Here is a 20827-nt window from a genome sequence, read left to right as displayed (position 1 = left end):
AATGTCACCCAGACAATCAGCTTGCATAATGATGATCCAAATATAGGGATGTAAGTGGCTCAAAATCACTCTCCAGAACATTCTCGTTCACCATTCCTGGCTGGTGGAATGATCTTCCCACCCATATTCGGAGTGCTGGATCCCTGTCAATCTTCAAGCAACAGCTGAAAACTCATCTCTTTCGACACTACTTGACTTCACCCTACACAAAAAAAAAAAAAAAAAATCTTTCTCCTTATTTATTCCTTCCCTTGCTAGCTTGTACTTATTTAAACAATGCCTGAGACTTCGTGTTACAAGCACTTCGTTTGTCGGATTGCCTCTTCAAGATGAATCGCTTTATGTATTCCCCAATTGTAAGTCGCTTTGGATAAAAGCGTCTGCAAAATGACTAAATGTAAATGTAAATGTAAAAATGTGTGATAATGATATTAAAATTATGAAATTTAGCAATCGATTATAATGCATTAATTATGCCCAAAGTGTTAACAGCATTACATGTGCTCTAGCAACACAATAAGATCTGTGGAAACAAGTATATGCTCTTTATTAAGAAGGTTAACACACAATAAATTAGTTATTTTTAAATCTTGTTTTAAACAGCATTTTCATCTTTTTTTTCTTTTTGTTTTTTAAAGAAAGATCTAAGGTAGTGAAACTTGCTGGAAATCAATATCCTGGACAGGGCAAAAATATGCAATATGCTAAATGTATAAACAAAAGGCAATTTATATTTATATATATATATATATATATATATATATATATATCAAAGCTGCAGCTAAACTTTTAAAAAAAATCATTTTGTATTACATATTACATTTGTTTCATTCAACCATATTTTGAAAAATAACAATGAAATGAATAAGAACAAAGAATGAATAAATGAATATAAATAAATGTATGAATAAATATTAAACATATACATTAGCTGACATTCTTTTGATAAAAGAGGCATTAATTTGTTTAGTTATGGCATTACAGCTAAAATAGCTTTAAATACTTTTCGTGGGTTAACTGCATGTCACTTTATTATGCTTCAGTCAGGCTTGGAATGACATGAGGATAAGTACCAAAGAATTTTTTTTAAAAATGTAAACATTCTGAATAAACAAGTTTGTTGCTGTAGCACAGAATTCCATGTTATCCCACATGTGGCATATTTCTCTCATTAAATCCCCAAAAAAGAAAATATGAGGAACAAAATGTATGTGCATGTGATTATGTTTTCTGATAGAAACAGACTGGCTCGTCTGGTATACGATGCTACGAGTGACCTAATGATGCGGTTTGCCACAAACATGCAGGAAAACAAACCTGCTAAATATTTATATTGCCACAGAGGAAAAAATATACTTATACACTATACTTATAGGAAAAAATATACTTAAAGTAATACAAAATACAATTTCATGGCTATTAAGAGATATCTGTTGCAGTTACAGGGAAGGTGGTTTCTGGGTTTTAAAGCAGTAGATGGTTTTGTAAAGTACTAGAAATTAAAAACGTCTGAACAAAATTCTGCTGTGGCGTCTCCCTGTATATTTAATAGTGTAAGGTGTCTTGTGTCACAGAACACTTATGCAATGTTTTTGGATGGAATGAGGAAGTATGAACAAAAACAGGCTATTAAATTGCGTAAATAGCAGCTCCATTAAACTATTAAACTTAAGTATTTCTACTTAATAAGTTTTAAAGTTGTCTCCCGAAATATACAATGGATTGCAAGGCAAGTTTATTTAGCACATTTCATGCACAATACACTGTTAGACATTTCTGTAATTTCCACAGTTATTTACTGTATATCACCCAGTATAATACTGCAAATTCCCTTTACAGTAAATAACTGTAATTCCCTTTGCATCATGGGAATTTTCTGTGACGTCAGACCCCACATACAGAGACTTACTGTATTTTTTAAAATTGCTGTATACTACTGTAACGGTCTCTTTGGCGCCATTATACTGAGGTCGTTTTATTTTCCTCATTTCTTACATTTGGACTGACACAATTTGCCCTACACCGTGTCTACAACGCCGCAACAGCTTGGGACTGACTACTGGATGTGTTGCATCGCTTCTAATGATTGGAAAATCCATTTGTACTTCGTGTCAGAAACAGCGCGGGCGCTTGTAGTACATCTGTACATCAGAAATATACCAGGGCATCACATTACTGTCCGCATCCACTGTAGATAATATATATAATGGGTTCTATATTGTATGAACCCGCGAGAGTGGGAGAGCTCCGGAGAACATCTGCGCAGTGTGTCGATGTTACCAGAGAAAAAGACCAGCAAGCAAGGTAAAAATATATGTACGTTTGTCTGTGTGTTTGTGTCAGATTTTTGCACACCAGTTTACCTAACATTAGTAACATTTAACAGTTACTAGTCAACATGGCGGTTACTGCGCTGTCGTTTCAAACGACTTTTGTCAGCTTATTGAATTAAGTTACCGAATTAAAATTGTTTTTAACGAGCAACGCTTATCTTATATTAACATTAGGTTAACTAATGTGAAATTTAGTTCAGGTGTTAGTAGTTATGTTGGCCAGTAGCCTGAGAAAATAAAATCATATGTTAGCTAGGTTAAACTAGTTTTATGGCTAGCTGCCTTTCTAGTTTTAGAATTAGTTTGTTATAGTTTTTAATGGAATTTAAGATTTACTGCATTTTTTTGTATTTGTGTTTTAAAGGCAACTGCAATGAAGCGTCAAGAAAGACATGGACATGCCAGCCACCCTGAGGCTGATAATTTATGGTAAGAGAACAACTATGTTTTTGAGAGATTTGTGTATTCTGTATGAGGTTTGCCTTTTAAAAGTGTGCTATTTCTACTTCTTGTTTTTCAGAGAAGACATTTCTGACAAAGTGGATGGTGAGCAAAGATGGTGGCCACGTTTTGGAGCAGCACCTGGGTTTCGCAGATGGCTATGTATTCTTTGGCTGCTTGTCTTTATGTTTCTGTTGCCTAAAGATTCTTTGTGAGGATAAATCACAACAAAATGCACTGCAAAACAGTCCTAAGACAGGAGAAATGGTGAAGATGCACTATTCCAGAGTTGGAAGACTGTTATACATGCAATGTTTTAAATAAAGAATTTGATATTTTGTAATTATTGTGTCTGTTTTAATTGAATGCCAGTAGTACTTATGTAGAGTAAAAATAAAATGAATTCTATATAAAAATTATAAAATCCAATGAAATCTATATTAAAATGAATGAATTACAGTAGTATACCGATCAATCAAATACAGTTTGCTACTGTAAATTGTAATTACAGTAACTTAGTTACTGTAAAAACCCTTTGAAATGTCTAACAGTGTAGTAAAAAATTCAAATTCTAATAAAATGGAACAAATAAGAATATTTGTTTTTCTAATTAAAAACAAATAAGAAGAAAAGAGAAAAATAAATAAGATGATGCAGTACATCAAGAGGATGCAGCGCAGTTCTCATTCAGTAAATGCACAGTGAAACGTGTTTTGATCTTGAATTGGTCCTGATGATCTGAATGGTCTGCTTATATTCAGTGAACATTCAGGTGTATCTCAATGAATTAGAATGTTGTGGAAAAGTTAATTTATTTCAGTAATTCAACTCAAATTGTGAAACTTGTGTATTAAATAAATTCAATGCACACAGACTGAAGTAGTTTAAGTATTTGGTTCTTTTAATTGTGATGATTTTGGCTCGCATTTAACAAAAACCCACCAATTCACTATCTCAACAAATTAGAATACTTCAGAAGACCAATAAAAAAACATTTGTAGTGAATTGTTGGCCTTCTGGAAAGTATGTTCATTTACTGTATATGTACTCAATACTTGGTAGGGGCTCCTTTTGCTTTAATTACTGCCTCAATTCGGCGTGGCATGGAGGTGATCAGTTTGTGGCACTGCTGAGGTGGTACTGAAGCCCAGGTTTCTTTGACAGTGGCCTTTGGTTTTCAAAAAACACAATGGACCAACACCAGCAGATGACATTGCACCCCAAATCATCACAGACTGTGGAAACTTAACACTGAACTTCAAGCAAGTTGGGCTATGAGCTTCTCCACCCTTCCTCCAGACTCTAGGACCTTGGTTTCCAAATGAAATACAAAACTTGCTCTCATCTGAAAAGAGGACTTTGGACCACTGGGCAACAGTCCAGTTCTTCTTCTCCTTAGCCCAGGTAAGACGCCTCTGACGTTGTCTGTGGTTCAGGAGTGGCTTAACAAGAGGAATACGACAACTGTAGCCAAATTCCTTGACACGTCTGTGTGTGGTGGCTCTTGATGCCTTGACCCCAGCCTCAGTCCATTCCTTGTGAAGTTCACCCAAATTCTTGAATCGATTTTGCTTGACAATCCTCATAAGGCTGCGGTTCTCTCGGTTGGTTGTGCATCTTTTTCTTCCACACTTTTTCCTTCCACTCAACTTTCTGTTAACATGCTTGGATACAGCACTCTGTGAACAGCCAGCTTCTTTGGCAATGAATGTTTGTGGCTTACCCTCCTTGTGAAGGGTGTCAATGATTGTCTTCTGGACAACTGTCAGATCAGCAGTCTTCCCCATGATTGTGTAGCCTAGTGAACCAAACTGAGAGACCATTTTGAAGGCTCAGGAAACCTTTGCAGGTGTTTTGAGTTGATTAGCTGATTGGCATGTCAACATATTCTAATTTGTTGAGATAGTGAATTGGTGGGTTTTTGTTAAATGTGAGCCAAAATCATCACAATTAAAAGAACCAAAGACTTAAACTACTTCAGTCTGTGTGCATTGAATTTATTCACAATTTGAGTTGACATTTTCCACGACATTCTAATTTACTGAGATGCACCTGTGTATCTTGTCATGTGTGAAGGCCCAAGGCCATGTATAAAGGTTCCAAGCATTATGTCATTCCAGTAAGAATGTAAGCCATGTCTAGCAAACCTGTTCTGTAACCTGTTCTAAACACCGAACAACTAAATCATTAGGCACATTTATTAGCTGAACCGACACACAGATCAGGTACATGCAATAAAGTTAAATAGTTTGACTTTTTTAACTTTCAGACTCAGATATTTCATATTTCAGGGTTTACTTGTTTACTTACATTTAAATGTAATGTTTTTAAAAGTTTTCAACAATACAATCTACCATTTTATTTTCCTTTTGTAAAATGTTTTGCTTAAAATCTTTCTTAAAAACAATTGCCACTTGGTTTGATATTTTGTTTATTGCAGTGACATTTATGCAATTTTAAGTCGCATAAGTGTCCAAATACTTTTTTGGCCCACTGTACGAGTTTCATGATTTTTACATTTGGACAGAAAATATGTGACCCCGGACCACAAAACCAGTCATAAGGGTCCATTTTTTGAAATTGAGATTTATACATCATCTGAAAGCTGAATAAATTATTTTCCATTGATGTATGGTTTGTTAGAATAGGACAATATTTGCCTGAGATAAAACTATTTGAAAATCTAGAATATGAGGGTGCAAAAAAAAATCTAAATAATGAGAAAATCAATAGTTGTCCAAATGAAGTTCTTAACGATGCATATTACTAATCAAAAATTAAGTTTTGATATATTTTAGGTAGGAAATTTACAAAATATCTTCATGGAACATGATCTTTACTTAATATCCTAATGATTTTTGACATAAAAGAAAAATCGATCATTTTGACCCATACAATGTATTGTTGGCTATTGCTACTTATGAATGGTTTTGTGGTCCAGGATAACATATTATACACTTCTCTCTAAAAAAGCAGCAAATATTATATACTGCTCTCTAAAATAGCAGAAAACCCCCACACATTTCCAGTGTTAACCCTGAATTCAGCACTGTTCACCCCCCAAAAACGTTTCTGAGGATCACAACAGAAATTTGGTCCTTTAATCTTCGCTCAACACAAAACATTAATTTGTTTGACACACATCTAATCACATGAAACTCTTTACAAATCTTTAAAAACAACTGCAAATGTTGACCAAAGCTTTATTACACCACACTAACCACACTGTCAATTCAGTACAACACCAGTTAGAGCATCATTGCCTCAATGAGAACATCTGTTGGGTAATTTATTACGAAAACAACTCTAAAAGTATGCAAGTGTTACAGAAAATCTCTGAATGGCACATTTGTAGTTTAAGATAAGGATGCACAGGGATCATGTGCATTCAGGCTTGATGTAACAGAACACAGGTGGTCTTAATGGATCAGGTCATGAACAGCAGATGTACAATAATCTGTTTCAAGAACACAATGACAAGAAAAAAAATTAAAAATACAAAGAGAGACAAATGATACTGGCAAGGGACACTTATTGCCTGTGGTATGATTGTTAGTTTGGCAATACATAAAACAATCACATTTGAAGAACTTTGGCACTTTTAATGTAAATGCTAATGTAAACTAGCGGTTATCTATTCTTCATCAATACGTGTGCCTTGGAAATGAGAAAAGACCCTTATCTACTAAGCTTGCTCTGACTCTTAAAAAAATAGCATGTTACAATACCATATAAGTACTTTCATTGCTTTCTAAAGACCTCACCACACAGAATAATTAATATGTCCAAGTTGGAGAAATCTACATAACATTTATAGCAAACAGTTCAATGAATACAACTTTAAGAACCTGCTACAAAATAAACCTTAATAAAAAGTTCAATAACATAACGTATTTCATTAAAATGGAATAATAACATTCAAGTTGAACCCTGCGAAGTAGATCCGAGGTGCAAATAAATAATGACGAAGCAGTGAGCAGCTTGTGTGTCCGAGCAGAATCAGCGGACTGCTCGAACAGTTAAAGCAGACTTTAGTGGATCACAGCATTACGGCAGACTTTAGCTGCAAACTGACGAGTCTTTTAACTGGGCAAGACAATGACAAAACCATAACCGGCCGTTGTTTAGACTAGATTGTATTCCTTCAGTGTGAGCTGCAAGATGGTGTCCTTGACAGCAGCGAACACGAATCGGATGTTTTCTGTGTCAGTGGCGCAGGTGAAATGAGAGTAAATGATTTTTTCGGAGTCTGGATTCAGGTCGACAAACATCTTCAGGATGAATTCCCGTGCGGCTTGAGCATCTCTCTGGGGTCCTAAGAGAGAAAAATAGATCGATTTTGGTTAGCTTGGTCGTCCTGAAACTAATCAGAGCTTTTACTTAAAATAACTTAGAACCTGAAGTATGAGCAATAATACAGCACCATGGAAAGACCATCAGTCCAATAAACGTATCATGACTGATCATCTTTTTCAAATCTCACAGAATAATCTGGAAAAACAACACATCACAATATTTATAAACTTACCATCATATTCAGGAAAGTAATCTACAAGGTGTGAAAACAATATTTTCTCTTCCAAAAGGTCTTTCTTGTTCAGAAAAAGAATAACTGATGAATTCTGGAACCAGGGGTACGTTATTATCGTCCTAAACAATGCTTTGCTTTCCTCCATTCGATTCTGTGGGAGAAAATAACACAACAGGGCCATTTCAGTGGTTATTTTAGTCCGGCTTTACTACAGCAATGCACACTAACATTCAATTCACTGCTTCTGGCCATTTCAGAAATAAAATAAATAGTCATTTCATTCAAACACTACTAAAGTGAGTTAAAAAGTTAAAAGTTTTTTGACCAAGAAATGTACACTTTCAACAAATCTTGATAGTAGAATTGTATACCCCCCAAAATAAATACATAAATAAAATAAATAGAATGTTACTTAGTAAAAATTAATTTGTCTGTGCTGAAAGGCATATGCATCAAGCCATCACGCAAAATAGAATTCTGCAAACATTTAACGTGGTTAGTAACAACTTTGGCTCCCTCTGCTGGTAGCTCATTTACCTCATTGTCAGATTCAACCAGAACTTGGTCATATTCACTGAGTGCTACCAGGAACATGATGGAGGTGACGTTTTCAAAGCAGTGGATCCACTTCCGCCTTTCTGACCGCTGCCCCCCTACATCTACCATCCTGATGGAGGAGGACAAGTCATCAGATTGAAAGTTCATACACTTACAATCTGGCATCTGAGCACTGGGTTGAATTGTACGAACTGAGCATTTTGAGCATCAATGCAGTACTAGATGAACTAGAACAGTAATTATAAAGAGAAGATTTACCTGAATATGACACTATGTAGGTCAAAGGGGTATTCAATGATCCCTGTTGTGGGCACTCTGACCCTGAGCACATCTTGCTGGGTGGGAACATAGGAAGGGGCGGCAATGCGATCCAGAGAATTTAGATAACTGTGGACAAACAGTGAACATTTCACAGTTCTGAAGCATCTCTATGATTCGTTGTTGGGTGAAACCCGAGTTGCATTTTACCTCAAAATAAGAATTAACAAATGTACTTCTGGATACAGGAAGCATATTTTTATAACAAATATTTTCAAGCTATATAGCTATAAGGTTTGTGCCACAGCTGTCCTAATGTAATAGTATTGGTGATTGCCAAAATTTTTTACGTTTCTGTAATCAGTTAATCCACACCAGTATTTGTAAGCTCTTTAGTCACAGTAGTGTTTCTAATGCTAAAATATAATTATTGTTTGGATTTAATGTATTCAAAGATAGATCATACAAACGTTTTAAAAACAAGTCTTTCGGAACAACTAGAAACTATTTGGAAGGCAATAACAACAGAGACTGTGGGCAAAAAACCCCCATAAAACCAATGCCAGCAAGAATGCAAGATGTTATCAAGGCCAAAGGAGGCCATACAAAATACAAATACATAAATACAAAGTTTATTTTGGTTATTATATATGAATAAAGACTATTCTGTTGTTTCAGTTTGTTATTTGCCTAATAAATGACAATACAATTTTTAGTTTAAACAATTTTCAAGGTTTTGACAGATTACTAAAATATTGGTTTTCACTCTTTATTATTATAAGTTTGTTAAGCACTGTATAGCAGTATAACATTTAATTGAAATTGTTTAAATCATGCAGATTTTTTTTTTTTTTTTCACTACAGTAATGAAACTGATATTTTTGGAACTGGGGCATGTGCTTGATTGATCTTAATGATCCTGCAATGAGCTTCATTTTCTTCATGGAAAATATAACCTGGTATTAATACTTACTAATTTATGCAGATTCCCAAACTACTATTGGAAGGTATGACAGTCATATTGGTTCAGCTTACTGATTTATTAATGACAACAAATATAAATCCTAAGGCAACTGATTATGTAGACTATGTGTATATAATATGCTAAACATTTCATATGGAAGCTCATAGTTACTCTGTATTTTGACATGGTGCTTTAGCATTTAGTTACATCCACAAAAACTCACTTTACTCACTGTTTGTCAGACTAAAATTAAGAGGAAATATATTGCTCAGAGAGAAAATATTAACTTTGTAACAAATATTGACAGCAGTAGTATAGAGCTACTAATATTAATTTGAATATTACGGCTCAGATCATTCGATCTTGGGTGAATTTGATGAAAAATGTTTTGATGAGAACTTGAGAGTGCAGACTTTGGTGTCTTGGCAAATCTGACCGCAGTGTGAGACATTGTTGAGATATTTTCTAAAACTCTAGAAGACACATGTTAGATTATTTGACTTTTTCAAATGAGAAAAATCAGAGAAGCAGAAGTCTTCAGTAAAAGCCACATTTGTTCTGCATTTAATCTCATTGCTGTATAGCAGAAGCCGTATTGGAGCGATCTTATTGTGTTTCTTCTTTCTTATGGAAAGTGACAGGTTTAAGATGCACTCACTATTTTGTGGAATCTGAGAGCTGGTATTCTCTCCTCCGGTCATAACACTCCTGAATTCCTGGGTCATTCCATAAACTCCTGATGGCATCTACATAGGGGTTGACGAACAAGAAGACGTTCTCTACATCTACTTCTCTGACAATGTTTGCATTGGCCTGTGAGGAGAAAAAAACAGTGTTAAAAGCTGATGCTTCAGCCAATGCAGTGTTGCCAAGTCCGTGGTTTTCCAATGGAATTGGGCTACTTTTATAAAGCTGTTGCAGGTTGTTTTTTTTTGTCTGCAGGTTGAAGCGAGACCCCTGTCCCCGGTAAAGCATTTCTGACCCAGTGGAACACCCTGGAAGGAGATCTTGACTGCCAGGAATGCAAATTTAGAGCAATTTTGATTTAGTCACATTTTCCCTAGAACACGATTGGGCTAGTTTTAAGTTTCAATTGGGTGGGTTTTGTTACGCAGAACGGGCAACCCTAAGCCAATGGGACACAATTAACAGTAAACCTTGAGTCACATCCTAGCCCATTTATACATAACCTGGTTACAACTTTATTGACCCATTTTACTTAAAACTCAAATTTGTTGAAGTTCTCCATCTCAATACACCTGACCCAATAAGACAGAACTTGATTGAGGCTGTGTTCCAAAATATTTCAACTACGCACAATGGAAAATAGGTTTGTCTTTGGGGGCATCTACAAATGGAAAAAAAAAACTAGATGGCACATTTCTGCAAGGCAGTAAAATAGTATAATTAATTTCATAGCTTGGAGGGGTAATTGTGTTTAAGCCGAGGAAACATGATTAGCCAAAGTGATTGCATCTCTCTCGGGGTATTTGACTCGATGTTTGACCTACTTCATGGCAAAGTTATCTGAGTGACAATTGCTCTGACACATTGCCATGACTCTCATGCAGACAATGCAAGTTGAGTCCAACTTGCAACATTCCCCTGATTCTCCAAACTACAGAAGATGCAAAAAGATGCCACACTCTAATATTCATAGCACCAACAACATTCAATAGCATCTATTTCCTTACTACTAAAGGTTTAGCTTGCGCTTTAAAAGTTCAGAGAAGACCTGTGACCAAGATAAAGAATGCATAACAAATCCATAGAAACATCAGTTTAATAAGAGTGATTGGGTAAGACAAATTACTGCACCTTATTATGTTCATATTTGTAGTGGATCTGGAGAGCATCCATTGCCCGTATCATGGCCTGCAACGATGTAAAGATGTTTTGGTAAACCAGCTTGGTAAAGCATCTTCTGTCCTCTTCTGAATAGCCTGAGCCATGAATGATTCTCATCTGTTTAATAAAGGTGCTTTTCCCACTCTCTCCAGTTCCTGAAAGCGGAAGCATGTGAATATTGAAGGGTTAGCTGTGGAAAATCTGATTCAGTTGAACTAAATGGTTTGTTTGGAAGGTTCTTGAATGGCAGCATTTTGTGTTCATCGAGTCTAATTTGAGTCCAGAAAGTGAGGCTGATTACCCCTAGTTTTTAGACACAGTCTTAACATAGTGGCTATGTTTATGCTACTGGCCCCAGCTTCGACCAGGTAATGATGAGTTTAGACTAGTTAAAAAATAAAAAAAAGTTTCAATGGTTAGAGTTGAACTGAATTTTCCAACAGAGATGTCTCTATCGAATCTTAAAACATTGTATAAATGAATGCATCAACAAATCTTATGGATTCCTAATAAATCAATCTTAAAGAATCCTTAAGATAATTTTCTTTTATATTACAATAATATTAGGCTATATTTCTAATACTAAACGAATTTCTTCTTTACAAAAGAGTGAATCATAATTTTTTTTGCAAATGGACTCGACCAAATAAACACAACAGAATTAAAAGAACAATTTGTTGGTGAATCACATATGTGACCCTGGACCACAAAACAAAACACCATAGTATAATATACCATAATATATTTGTAGCAATAGCCAACAATACATTGTATGGGTCAAAATGATAAATTTTACTTTTATGCCAAAAATCATTAGGATATTAAGTAAAGATCATGTTCCATGAAGACATTTAGTAAATTTCCTACTGTAAATATATCAAAACTTATTTTTTTATTAGTAATATGCATTGCTAAGAACTTCATTTGGACAACTTTAAAGGCAGTTTTCTCAATATTCAGATTTTTTTGCTCCATCAGATTCCAGATTTTCAAACAGTTGTAACTCAGCCAGATATTGTCCTAACCTAACAAACCATACATCAACGGAAAGCTTATTTATTCAACTTTCAGTCTGTGGTGACGTATAAATCTCAATTTAAAAAAAGAAAAAAAAAAGAAAAAGAAAAAAAAAGACCCTTATGAATGGTTTTGTGGTCCAGGGTCACATATAATAAAGACATCACATGTTGTACATAAGCATACGTATGTTAGGAGTCAATCACATCCCATCGCAGATGCAACAGTTGTCCCACCTCTCGAGCTTATATGAATCTAAATAAAGAGGGCTGATTTTTTTCTTTGCAGAAAAACAAACGTGCAAAGGTGAGAGAATCAGTTACCTACGTACGCGATGTATTTTAATGAATGATATGAATGAATGATTTTTATTTTCAGATGCCACATGTGTAAAACTAAAACTATTCGCATTTTTACACCTTGCACGAAAGTTTGGTGGAGTGACACGAAAGCACCTCGTACCCAGCAGAAGCAGCTTGAGCTCGCGCCGAGCGTCTTTCTTGTCGCGGCGGAGCTGCCGCTCGATCTCGTCGTTGATCCGTCGCGCTTCTTTCGCCTCCTCGCTGAGGCAGCACGCCATGATGGTGTCCAGTGTCATGATTCAATTTACAATTTTACAAAATTACAAAAGCTTTTCAGCAATTCCATCGGAAGAACACCAGTCCCGATTCTAATGCAATCGTTTAGATGAAGCCAGAGAAAGAGTTTCCCTACCGCGCGCTGAGGAGAGAATCCAAACCATAAATAGTCAATTATACCCCTAATATTTGTGCAGCGGATGGAAAACGGCAGTCAAATGCTACAGCAAACCGTATTCAAAATGTAACAGTGGCTGAAATCCTGATGCGGTTTATCTGTGTTTTAAATCACTCAGAAAAGCAACAGATCCTTTGGATTTAATAACTCCATTGCAGACTGTTTTTATAGCCTGTTTGGCGTTCAATATTGAAAGTCAATACAACACAGTAGTTCCTCTTTAGACCGTACTAAAGTCTCCTGTCCATGAACTTGTGGTTGGGAGTATTTGCATGAATGGTGTCGCCCCCGTGTTAAAGTCTCCGCTCCGGGCGTGGTATCACTGCATATGGCCGACAATTCCCTGGAAAACCGTTTCCCAACGTAAGTGAACGCTACAGCACAGTCAGGAGTCCATGCGTCTGACGAGATTTTATAAGTCAATCCATTGAGGTCTTCACTCCTGTTGATTTAAATCCCAGTTTGAATAGGCTCGATTTGGACTCTCGGTTCTTACATATGCAATAGGGATGTCCGATTCACTAACGAATCGTTCTTTTGAACAGGCTCTTTTAACGATTCGGACGAACCGATTAGCACGCGTTTGTGAATCAGTATGCTAGAACTTTTGTTAGTAAACTGTAGGACGGGGACAGTTTGTGCTTTCAAAATATGTACATTTTGTATGTAATTATATGTAAGTTACCTTGATATTATTTTGCTACAGAAGTAATGAGTAAAATGTGCAGAGGAATTATACTGTGTGATTCAAATGAATCGGTGTTTGAAATCGACTCAAAGTAAACGTCCGAACCAACCGACTCGCTAAAATGATTCGGACCTGTCTACTAATATGTGATGTTCATTAAAGGCAACAGCATCCACCACTCCCTGTTGTGTGACGCGCAGAATTGAGGAGGAGCAGCTGGTCAAAAAGAATAAAATAGTTCAGACTTAACACATTGGACCAGTCTTGATGTCAAAACAGGTTAAAACAGGATTCCAACATAACAAAAGAAATAGTTTTTTTTCTTTTTTTCTTTCAGGAGACAATAGTCCATGGAGCTGCTAAACATAATCTGTAGGGGGGGAAAAAAGATAAGAAAAAAAAAACCTTTAAGTACATGGCTGGAGCTGAACTTTACAGGAAGGTAGGATGTGGCACCCATTTCAGTGTTGGAAAATTACACAGAACATTTAAGTGCTTTTTCATGACCTTAATTAAATATGAACATGAAATAGTTTTCTTTCACTTATTTAAATATTTCTTGTTTTTAGTTATTTCATATGTCAGTTCTATAAAATAAACTTATAAGAAATGATTTAAACCTCTTAATGGAGAAAAAAAACCCTGCTCTAATCAAATAATCAGATTTATGTTTTAGCAAGTTTCAGTGTTTTTAATTATCATTGATTATTTTAATGGCAACATAGCTGAAATAAAAGTAGTTTACTTTTTTATATTTTATGTCAGCTAATATTTATTTCAAGTAGTGCTGTGAAACGATTAATCTCATCCAAAATAAAAGTTTGGTCCCACTTTATATTAGGTGGCCTTAACTACTATGTACTTACATTTAAATTAATCATTTGGTACAATGCACTTATTGTGTACATACATGTTTTTACATTGTACTTATATTTTTAAAAATACCTATATGTAGTTACATCTGTAATTAATTTCTGTAATTACATTTATAATTACACTGTTGACCCATCCCTTACACCTTAACCCACCCTTAAACCCACCCATACCACCAAACCTGTCCCTAACCTTAACCGTATCCCACCTCAATAGCAGCAAATGTGTTTTGCAATACAGTATGAACACAATAAGTACATTGTACTTATTTTTTGATGTAAGTACATAGTAGTTAAGGCCACCTAATATAAAGTATAACCAAAAGTTTTTGTTTACATATATACAGGTGCATCTCAATAAATTAGAATGTCGTGGAAAAGTTAATTTATTTCAGTAATTCAACTCAAACTGTGAAACTCGTGTATTAAATAAATTCAGTGCACACAGACTGAAGTAGTTTAAGTCTTTGGTTCTTTTAATTGTGATGATTTAGGCTCACATTTAACAAAAACCCACCAATTCTCAACAAATTAGAATACTTCATAAGACCAATAAAAAAAACATTTGTAGTGAATTGTTGGCCTTCTGGAAAGTATGTTCATTTACTGTATATGTACTCAATACTTGGTAGGGGCTCCTTTTGCTTTAATTACTGCCTCAGTTCGGCGTGGCATGGAGGTGATCAGGCACTGCTGAGGTGGTATGGAAGCCCAGGTTTCTTTGACAGTGGCCTTCAGCTCATCTGCATTGTTGGGTCTGGTGTCTCTCATCTTCCTCTTGACAATACCCCATAGATTCTAGGGGTTCGGGTCTGGGGAGTTTGCTGGCCAGTCAAGCACACCAACACCATGGTCATTGAACCAGCTTTTGGTACCTTTGGCAGTGTGGGCAGGTGCCAAGTCCTGCTGGAAAATGAAATCAGCATCTTCATAAAGCTTGTCAGCAGAAGGAAGCATGAAGTGCTTGAAATTTCCTGGTAGATGGCTGCGTTGGCTGTGGACTTCAGAAAACACAGTGGACCAACACCAGCAGATGACATGGCAGCCCAAATCATCACTGACTGTGGAAACTTCACACTGGACTTCAAGCAACATGGATTCTGTGCCTCTCCAGTCTTCCTCCAGACTCTGGGACCTTGATTTCTAAATTAAATGCAAAATTTACTTTCATCTGAAAAGAGGACTTTGGACCATTGAGCAACAGTCCAGTGAAAATTCCCATTCCCACCATCAGGACAATAATTAAGAATTTCCAATCAACATGTTACGAAACTGCCTGGAAGAGGACGTGTGTCTGTATCGTCCTAATGCACGGTGAGAAGAAGAGTTTGAGTGGCTAAAGACTCTCCAAGGACCACAGCTGGAGAATTGCAGAAAATAGTTAAGGGGTCAGAAAACCTTTAAAAAAAATTCTCCTAGCTCATCCAAAAACAAACTCCAGCATATTCAGGTATCAGACACAACTGGAACTTCAAATGGGACTGGCTTCTAGGTCAGATGAAACTAAAAAATGAGCTTTTTAGCAGAAAACACTCAACACAGGGATAAAAAGCAGAGGTGGGTAGTAACGAGTTACATTTACTTCGTTACATTTAATTGAGTAATTTTTTTGGGTAACTAATACTTTTAGAGTATATTTAAAGATGGGTACTTTTACTCTTACTCAAGTAGGCCTACATTTTTAGTGAAAAAAACGGTACTTTTACTTCGTTACTGTGGGCGACGCTCCTCTCCTTACTTTATCTTAATGCAATACAAGTTAAAAATGCTTCAATTTATTCCAAACGCGCCGTTTACTTTTTTCTGGGCAATGAGCGATGCCCATTCGTGAATGATTCATTCTTTTGAGTCAATTCTGTTCGAAGGCTTGATCAAACCAGTTGGCAAACCAGTGAATCGGTTCGAGAATCAGTTTGAATGATTCGTTCAGTTCCCTGCCGCACGCGCCGAGTCGTCTGAAGCGGCTCTCACTCAGAGTTGTAACATCAAGAGCATTGAAGACGTGGCTTTGGATCTACAGTCAATTGAAAGCAAATCTGTAAAGGCTATTGTTTGCTAACGTTAGCTATGAAGATATTTAACCCTTATGTGCTGTTGGGGACGTTTTCGTCCACTATGGGGTGCTGTTGAGTCTTAATTTGGCCACAACTTTCTCTGTGTTTCAGCAAATGGAATGATTTTTGGTGACAAATCTTATTTTTACACACATTTTGGGAAAATGCTTTGAAAATGTTCAAAAACTTAACCATACACTGTGGGCAAATTCACTACCCTTTCGTTATGTTCGGGATGAAAACATCCACTAAATTAAACTGCTGTAAAAATGTATCAGATAAAAAAAAAAATTCTTTTTTTTTTTTGCATAAATCTATTAATCAACCTCAGTCCTGATCAAAACTACTAAATGTCTTTAAAAAATCCAGGATTTTTACTCTTTAATTGCCAAGTTCATAAATGATGTCACTGATTTGGTGAAAAAAACACACAAAATGACTTATTTTCAATATAAAAAGTGATTGTGGACCAGATTTTTTTTAACCTTTTATCACAGTCTTGGGCACGTCAAAGATTAGTAACAACATTGGCTTTCATGCATTGTTAGTTTTTGTGCAGCATCAGATTTTAATTTTTTCTCCCTCATTTACTGTTCGTGGCTGTTTTTGCCCCATTGACTTCCATTATAACGACATTATTTGATTGCAAAGCCATGACACCATATAATCATGCATTCTTGATTGTTGGTAGTTTTCCCTGTTGGGAAGAGGTAAAATTTGTCATTTTTACTGTTGATCACCAGGTAGCACCATTAACCCTTTAGATAGGCCTGTGCAAAAAAAAAGCTTAGTTTCTGGCTTGTGTATGGAGTATAACAGCATATTATAGTGTGTGTGTGTGTGTGTGTGTGTCACACACACACTATAATATGCTGTTATACTCCATATAACTCCATATACAAGCCAGAAACTAAGCTTTTTTTTTTGCACAGGCCTATCTAAATATATATGATACAGTTTTACAGCAGTTTAATGTAGTGGATGTTTTCATCCCGAACATAACGAAAGGGTAGTGAATTTGAACAATGCACAAGGGTTATTAGATGAACACTGCGTGCTGTCTACGGTTCCACAGGTATAGATAGGCTACATTACAGTACACGATACCTCTATTAGCAGTTTGTTGTACATGTACCTTATACATTAAATAAGCTGCCACAGAGTATGAAATGAACACCCGCCAAACTAGCTCTGCGCAGCGGCACGCGACCTGTTCCAGGAGGAATGCCTGTTTTCACAATATACATTTGTTTACATTTTGCAAAACAGACGGAAGAAGATCCGTCAATGTGCATTTGTTTCTATATGTAAGGGATAATCAACGGCTAGCTGTGCATTAAACGATTTGAATGCACGACTTGGAGGCGAAGAACCGGTTGCCTCCGCGAATTAGCCGTTGATTATCCCGTTTATGCCATGGTCATTTCCCAGCATTCACATATTAAAGATGTTAACAATATTTGTGCTGCAATATTTGACCGGAACGATAAAAATGACGGTTATTTTCGTCTGTATTACTATTCAACTGTAACTGTATGTTACTATGGTTACCAATGTTTATAGGAAGCGCATTAATATAGAACGTGATTAAACTGACCTGGAACTACCTGTTGATTAAACTACGAATTTAATCAACACCTGCCAGCCAATCAGAATCGAGTATTCGGACAGACCATGGCATAAGTTCAGATGTTCGGTAGCGGTCATCATGTGAGGAGTTTTCACTCTTCTCCGTGTCAGTGGTTATATATAGGACATATATACAATACATAATTAATATACTTTCAAATATAATTTAATTCAGTGATGCAAATCAAAATTTTCATCAGCTGTTACTCCAGTTTTCAGAGTCATATGATCCTTCATCTAATATATTGATTTATTACCAGTTGGAAACAGTTTTGCAGCTTAATATTTTTTGGAACCTGTGACATTTTGTTCAGAATGATTTGATGAATAGAAAGCTCAAAAGAACAGCATTGATAATAAATCAACATATTGGAATGATTTCTGAAAGATTATGTGACACTGAAGACTGGCATAAAGGCTGATGAAAATTCTTTTCATCACTGCATCACTGAAAATAAATTACATTAAAAAAAAAGACATACACACACACACACACATTACATAAATTTGATCTATATATCTATATAAAAATAGACTATAAATGTGCAGTATATGATCCAAAGTAACTAGTAACTAACTACTTCAGTAGTTTTTTTTTTTATCCGATACTTTTTTACTCTTACTCAAGTAACTATTCAGACTATTACTTTTACTTTTACTTGAGTAAATATTTCTATAAGTACTTTTACTTTTACTTGAGTACAGTTTTTGGGTACTCTACCCACCTCTGATAAAAAGTACCCATGTGTACAATGAAATATACTGCTGTATTTTTGATGTTGTGGGCCTATATTTCTGCTGGAGGTCCTGGACATCTTGTTTAGACGCATCGCATCATGGATTCTATCAAATACCAACAGATAAAAAAATCAATAAGTGACTGACTCTGTTAGAAATATTATAATGGGCCATGTTTGGATCTTCCAACCGTACAATAATCCAAACACAAACCTCGAAAACAACACAAAAATGGGTCACTGAGCACAAAACCAAGCTTCTGCTGGCCATTCCAGTCCTCTGACCTGAACCCTATAGAAAATGAGTGGGGTGAACTGAAGAGAAGAAGCACCAACATGGAGCTGGGAATCTAAAGGGTCTGGAGTGATTCTGGATGAAGGAATGGTCTCTGATCTCTTGTCAGGTGTTCTCTAACCTCATCAGGCATTATAGGAGAAGATTTAGAGCTGTTAAACTGGCAAATGGAGGTTTCAAAAAGTATTGAATAAAAGGGTGCCGTTAATTGTGGCCAATGTGCATTTGAGAAAAACATTTATTTCATAATGATATTTCCCCCCATTTTAAATTCTTATCCAATGAAAGGTTAGATTTTTGCGAATTTTTAATAAAAGATCAAAAGGATTAACAATGCAGATTAATTTTCACAGCCTTCTTTGATCATATTTACCAAGGGTGCCGATATTTTTGTCCATGACTGTATATATAAATACACACACATGCATGTATATATTTAAGAAAAATGTTTTTATATATAATATAAATTATATGAACATAAATATATACATGGAAATATTTTCAAAATATATACTGTATGTGTGTGTATTTATATATGCATAATAAATATACACAGTACACCAGTGTTAATTTTGGCAGGCATTTTTGATTTAGTCTTAGTCTTTATCTTGAGACGAAAATGCTTAATAGTCTTAGTCACATTTTAGTCATTTGAGTCTTTCATAGTTTTAGTCTAGTTTTAGTTGACGAAAATTCATTGTATTTTTGTCAACTTTTAGTCATTACTTTTAGTCAAAGTCCCGTTAACAACATTTGTTTTGGTAGCTATTTTATATGTAGTATTCAAACAAAAATAGGCATCAATACTTATCTTTAGACCAAATCAATTAAGCTTATGAGAAATTTGAATCAAGGATTGAATTTGGAAAAACTGGAATACATTTTCATTTTTTGATAGAGATACAAATTAAACTCATTTTACAGATACAGTAGCTTTACTTAATTATACATTTATTTAACATCTTTTGTTGGTTAACATTTATGACACGGATAGGAATGCTGTCCCTTTAAGACGGAAGGCATGCATGTAATACTGACACACATTCAGTTTTCACCCACCTGTTTACGCTCACTTAAGCTATAACTGACTGTATTTACGTGAGATACTCTGACTCTACACAATAGACATTTGAACTGCTGTGTGTGTATTTGAGCACCAAGAGCTGATCGCGCGCTGTATGAGAACTGAAGAAGTGGAGCGTGCGCGAGAGAGAGCGCTTCTATCAGCGCGATTCCGCCTATCCTGCCTTCACTAACTTTAATTTAATCGACAACGAACTGTGACTTCCGGGAAAAACGGGACGTCTGATCACTCTATCCCTAAAAAAAACCCTTCAGGTGCTGAGGCCATTGTTTCAGATAGCTAGTTCGCGTTTTGGTATCCTATCCGTCCGCTGCGGCTGCCATACTGAGACTAGATATAAACGCCCCTCATCTGATTGCAATCCAATGACAGGGACCACATTTTGAAAGACAATACAGTTAACTTAGCCTATACTATAGGATGTATTTTGAATGTCCGGTAGTCCTCAACAGTGTTGCCAACTTAGCAATTTTGTTGCTAAATTTAGCAACTTTTCACACTACCCTAGCAACTTTTTCTTCTAAAAGCACCTAGCAACAAATTTAGCTATTTTTCAAATTTATTTGGCAATTTTTAGCAACTTTTGATAAATGACTCAAACGATAAAAAGGCACACGGTTTCCATCTAAATTACACAAAATGAGGAAACCAAAGATGCATAGCAGTACACACATCACATGAATTAATTAGCTGCTATTTGCAATTGTTCAATTTGATAATAATGGAATAATTGTTCATTTATGATACACCTTAGCTTGTACC

At 35.7% G+C, this 20827-nt stretch overlaps 1 protein-coding gene across 1 annotated transcript; it reads right to left on the bottom strand.

Annotated features, from left to right (window-relative positions):
• Positions 1–5652: 5652 nt before the first annotated feature.
• On the bottom strand, positions 5653–13216 carry gnaq (guanine nucleotide binding protein (G protein), q polypeptide). Its single transcript, XM_058777038.1, has 7 exons — positions 12413–13216; positions 10904–11088; positions 9744–9898; positions 8122–8250; positions 7843–7972; positions 7303–7456; positions 5653–7089 (listed from the first exon to the last, which is right to left on the bottom strand). Exons 1-7 carry the CDS (start codon positions 12546–12548, stop codon positions 6899–6901), a joined length of 1080 nt encoding a protein of 359 aa, XP_058633021.1. The 5' UTR covers positions 12549–13216; the 3' UTR covers positions 5653–6898.
• Positions 13217–20827: the final 7611 nt, after the last annotated feature.

This window comes from Onychostoma macrolepis, chromosome 05 (assembly GCF_012432095.1).
Source record: "Onychostoma macrolepis isolate SWU-2019 chromosome 05, ASM1243209v1, whole genome shotgun sequence".
NCBI lineage: Eukaryota > Metazoa > Chordata > Actinopteri > Cypriniformes > Cyprinidae > Onychostoma > Onychostoma macrolepis.
This window is presented reverse-complemented; position numbering and strand designations above follow the sequence as displayed.